Source organism: Geotrypetes seraphini, chromosome 6, assembly GCF_902459505.1.
Source record: "Geotrypetes seraphini chromosome 6, aGeoSer1.1, whole genome shotgun sequence".
Lineage (NCBI taxonomy): Eukaryota > Metazoa > Chordata > Amphibia > Gymnophiona > Dermophiidae > Geotrypetes > Geotrypetes seraphini.
In genome coordinates, this window is record NC_047089.1 from 20226208 (window position 1) to 20231586 (window position 5379).

The 5379-nt window shown below is 47.9% G+C and overlaps 1 protein-coding gene across 2 annotated transcripts in view; it reads left to right on the forward strand.

Moving 5' to 3' along the window:
• ANKRD42 (ankyrin repeat domain 42) overlaps nucleotides 1-1797 on the forward strand; it is a 73007-nt gene extending 71210 nt beyond the window's left edge. For both annotated transcript variants that reach the window (XM_033947709.1, XM_033947708.1), the window contains one exon: nucleotides 994-1797. In XM_033947709.1, coding sequence (XP_033803600.1) covers nucleotides 994-1095 — 102 coding nt within the window. In that variant the 3' untranslated portion in view covers nucleotides 1096-1797. The remainder of the gene's footprint in view (nucleotides 1-993) is intronic.
• Nucleotides 1798-5379: the final 3582 nt, after the last annotated feature.

Genomic DNA, 5379 nt, shown 5'->3' on the forward strand with positions numbered 1-5379 from the left:
GAGGATGCCCATTCCTCCTGCCGGAACCCCCCTGGAACCCCCCTCCCCCCCCAAACTGGTAATCGCTGACAGCAGTATGTCCAATCCTCCTGCCGGAACCCCCCTCCCCCCCAAACTGGTAATTGGCAGGAGGATGCCTAATCCTCCTGCCGGAAAGCCCGACGACCCCTCCCTCCCTCCCCCAACTAACCTTTTCATGTTGGTTGGCTGGACGGGTCTTGCTGCCGTCCAGCCAACGGGCCCGCCCCTTCCCGGCCCATCCCCGCTAAATCTAAGGCCTGATTGGCCCAGGCTCTAGAAGCCTGGACCAATCAGGTCTTAGGCATAGCGGGTCCGCCCATCCCCACTAATCCTAAGGCCTGATTGGCCCAGGTGCCTAGCCTGGTGCCTAGCCTGGGCCAATCAGGTCTTAGTATTAGTGGGGATGGGCAGACCCGCTATGCCTAAGGCCTGATTAAGTATTGTTGACATACACAATATAAGCTTTATTTTACTATAATTCTTGCTGAGATTGTTATGTCATAATGCCTCATTCCACCAGTGCCTAAGAGCCAATCACTTCAGTGATGTCACAATGGCTTCATTATCCTTGGCTCCCATAAGAATCAGAGTATGAATGGCCACAACCACTGACCCGCAAGCTTTGCTTTGAAGAATGCTGGTGTAGAAGGACTGAGGTTGAAACAGACACTAGAAAATGAGATGGGATTATTTCTCGCGGTTATCCGCGGGGACGGGAACGGGGATGAATTTTGTCACCGTGTCATTCTCTACCCTATATGTCCTGTTAACATCCAGTATGGGAGTAGGATTCAAATAAATGCCAACAAATGGAAACCTTGGATTAAAATATTTGTGCAAAAAGTTTTTAATCTTGAAATATTATTCATTGAAGTACATTTTATCAGATTAATAAGTATATATTTTATTAACATTTTTCCATAAAGAAACAAAGTCATGCCAAGTATATTTAACATATTCAATTCTTATTAGGGAGAAAAGGTATCTGATACAAAGAAGGAGAAAAAGAAAACCAGGAAAAAGCAGCAGCGCTCTCCTGGAGGAGTGTTTGTGAGACGAGGCACAGAGAAGTGAACAGTACTAACCATGATATAGACTCTACCGCCATTACACTGTTGTACAGAAGCAGCATCAGAAGAGCAGTGGAGCTGCTCCACCGCTTCAGTGCTTTGTTTTCCTGTGGCTTTCTTTACTTTCTGCATCAGCTTGGAATCAAATGGCCTTCATCATATCACACACACGGGTTTGTGTGAATCCTATCTGGAGCTGCGGTGAGGAAACAGCGCACAACCTATTTTCCTTAGAATCCTTCTGGCAGGCATCCACCGAAAAGAAGCAGATCTCCTCCCTTCTGGATCAAGTCTGTTGCAACCTCTTTGGTTAAAATATGACATGATTTTTAAAGTGAAATATCAAGGGTGCCTTGTTTCTTTTTGTTGTGCTCCTTTACTGGTGGCCTCTGAAGGTGTTGTAACCTAAATAAACCTACCCTAGTGGAGTATATAGTCCAATAATATGTTAGAAAAAATTCCACTATTATTTATTCAGAGAAGTGCACTCATTTCTTAATTTTTAATTTAAATTACAACGGGAAAAGGCCTCAGATATGGAGCCTACGCACTGGAGCAAGGAGCGTGACAACTACTCTGATCAAGTTGATATTCAGAATAAGATTCCAAGCTATAAAAGCCTCCTCTCTGCAACACACATTCAGCTCTCTCTTTCTCTGTCTATCCTTCTCTTTATCTATGGAACCCGAAGCGAGATGTTGCCTGGTGTGCCATACGGTCAGGGCCGCCATCAGGGCAGTACCACCAGTCTAGGGAGAGGGGCGGGCCACCCCACGTGGACAGGAGAGAGCTGGACGGGGGACCCGCGGAGTTCAATACATCTCGAGCCGCGAGGCTCGTCTTCTGTTCCTGCCTATCCTGCAGCTAACATATAGCCGATCGCAAGCGTTCCCCGATGTCAGCGCTGACGTCGGAGGGAGGGCTTAAGCAAATCCTGCCCTCCGACGTCAGCGCTGACGTCGGAGAATACTTCCGTTCGGCTATTTGTGCGCGGCAGGGCAGGCAGGAAGCAGAAGACAAGCCTCGCGGCTTGAGCTTCGTTTTGCTGAGAAAGTTGCAAAGATGGGCTGGGAGGCAAACACGGAACACAAAAGGGGGGAGGGAGTGCGTTTTGGACACAAATCATGAACTTGGGAGAGAGGAAGGGAGGGAAAGAGATGCTGAGGTGGGGGAGGGAATGGGTTTTTGGACACAGAAGGCATGGACTTGGGAGAGAGGAAGGGAGGGAAAGAGATGCTGAGGTGGGGGAGGGAATGCGTTTTTGGACACAGAAGAAATGGACTTGGGAGAGAGGAAGGGAGGGAAAGAGATGCTGAGGTGGGGGAGGGAATGCGTTTTTGGACACAGAAGAAATGGACTTGGGAGAGAGGAAGGGAGGGAAAGAGATGCTGAGGTGGGGGAGGGAATGAGTATTTGGACCCAGAAGGCATGGACTTTGGAGAGAGGAAGGGAGGGAAAGAGATGGTTGTGTACACGGGGAATAGAAGAAAGGAGAATTTTTGGTCATAGGGAGGGAGTGAGGTACAGATAGTGGCATACCAGGGGGGGGGGGGGGGGGGGGCCGTCTGCCCCACCCCGGGTTTACGTCCCAAGGGGGTGCACAGCTGGCCACCCTCCAGTGTTGTCCCTAGGCCGGCAAACTGCGGCTCTTTAGCCACTTGAGTGCCACAGCCGCCAACGGTGTTGTTGGCGGTGGCAGCATTATAAAATACTTTCTTTGTGTTTATTTGATTCCTATTCAAGAGAATTACTTTATATATAGTCAATATAGGCACAGAGTTAAATTTTTTAACATTTTCTAATGGTGGTGTGCCTCGTGATTTTTTTCATGAAACAAGTGTGCCTTTGCCCAAAAAAGGTTGATAAACACTGGCTTAGACCATCACCCCATCCCCCTTTCTCAATCTCTCTCTGGATCTCCCTGGAACTTCACGCTTCTATGTCTCTCTTTTCCTCTGAACTCTGTAAGGCAGGGAAACTGCTTTGCTCTCTCCTTAATTGTAATGCTTAAGCCCAGCAGAGGCAACTTCTTATGTTCTTATTAAATTCCTGAAAGATAGGGGGATTGAGGGATACAGATAGAGGTAGAGATGGGACATAGAGAGATTTAAGGGCTCAGACAAAGATCACCGTACAGGTCATGGGCCTGATGGGCCACCGCGGGTGCGGACTGCTGGGCGCGATGGACCTCTGGTCTGACCCAGCAGAGGCAACTTCTTATGTTCTTATTTGATCAATTCAGCCAATGACTGTGTGTAGGCTCCATATCTGAGGCCTTTTCCCGTTGTAATTTAAATTAAAAATTCAAAAATGAGTGCACTTCTGTGAATAAGTAATAGTGGAATTTTTTCTAACATATTATTGTCCTCTGAAGGTGGCCAGGTCTTGCTGCTGCTTGGTAATGCTGGCTTCTAACTTTATGTATTAGAAAGAAAAATATATTCACTTAACCCAAACCCCCCCTCTTTTACCAAGGTGCGCAAACTGATTTACCGGGCGCTAAACGCTAACGCATTCGTAGGCTAACATGCACACATGAGCGTTTAGCGTGCGCTAAATCAGTTTGCGCACCTTAGTAAAAGGACCTAATAAATTTATAGGAAAATATAAATTGCTCAATATTGACAGTTTTACTACCACAATAAATACATGAAAATTGGCATGTATTATTTCTATACAAGGTGAGGACTTCTTGAATATCTACAATAACTAGCCCCCCACCCCCATCTTTAATCAAGCTGCACTGCCAAGCAGCATGAGCTAAATGCTGAGCCACCCACAGGAACAGAATGGGCAGTTTAGCTTGATTTAAATAAAAAGAAAGGGGGGGGGGCAGGTAAATAAATGGGTTTCCATTGACCTACAAACCAACAGGGACTTTTTCCCATAGAAAAATAAATGGTATTTTACACAAGGCAAATTGAGCATCAAAGCAGCATTTGATAATGATTTCAATCCACAAGAATTAGGGGCAGATACTCAAGTGCTGTCAACTATTTTATGGCTTAACATTCTTAAAGTACATAGCGGGAAATTCTGTATAGCACACCTGTCTGAGAATCCGCACACCGGCGTCCTTTACAGAATTGCATTTGTCCTAACGGACAGGACACCGCCTAACCACCCTGATTCTCTAACTGCCACCCATGTCAAGGCTTACTCCCTCCTGCCGGCAGGCCTGCCTCTTCCAAAATGGTGGGCCTTCCCCTTCCCAGTGCATTCTGGGATGCACTGGGGAGGGGCCTAAGGCTCCAATTGGCCCAGATGCATAGGCCTCCTTCCCAGTGCATTCAGGGAGTACCCTAAAACTCCGATTAGCCAGATACCCAAGACAATCAGAGTCTTAGATTCCTCCCCAGTGCATCCCAGAATGCACCGGGAAGGCCTGCCATTTTGGAAGAGGCAGGCCTGCTGGCTGGAGGGAGTGGGCATCCCTCTTGCTAGCCATTGCCTAAAGATACCAGGGGGGGGGAAGAGTTTGGGAGGTGGCAGGGGGAATGTTAGGAAGTGTTGGGTAGGTGTTGGAGTGTTGGGAATCAACAGGGCCGGTGGCAGAAGGGAACGTGCATTCCTTTGCCGCGGACAGTGTCAAGAGTGTTTGGGGGTTGCAGTGGGAGTGGGCATCCCTCCTGTCAGCTGACTTGCAGGTGGGGGGGGTCATTAGTTGGTTCCCTGCTGTGGCTGCTTGTGGCGGGGAGATTTCTTTGCCACCATCAGCTTAGCGGCCGCGTCTATCTGAAATGTAGGCCAGCATTTTGATGGACTACATTTCAGGTGCCTATCGCGGCCCTAGGATACACCTAAGGCTGCTTAAGCTCGCCCAAGGCTACTTCTCGGTGAAACCATGCCCATGCCCAGCCTTGGCGAGCTTAAGCTTCCCTAGGCATCTCCCTGCACCCATGATAGGTGCCTAAAGTGTAGGCGAGCTGGCTTTGTTTTTTAAAGAAAATGTGCATCCCGATTGGCTGGTTAGACAGTGGTAGGACACCTACTGCTGCCTACAATCAGGATCCCATTTATAGAATTTACTCCATAGTGCAGGGCTTTCCTGGTGACCCTTGCTAGTTGAGTTTTCAGAATATACACAAGAATTCAGATAAATCTGCATATCTTAAGAGACACGGACTATGCAAATTAATATCATGTACATTCACTTTGGCCCAGATTCTCTAAATGTCACCAGCAGGCACCCAAACTCAATAAAACAACGCTGTTCCAAGGCGCCTATTGGAATCACACCCCCATAGGTGCTTTAGGCTGCCTAACGCCTTGGTGGGCCATGGCTAAC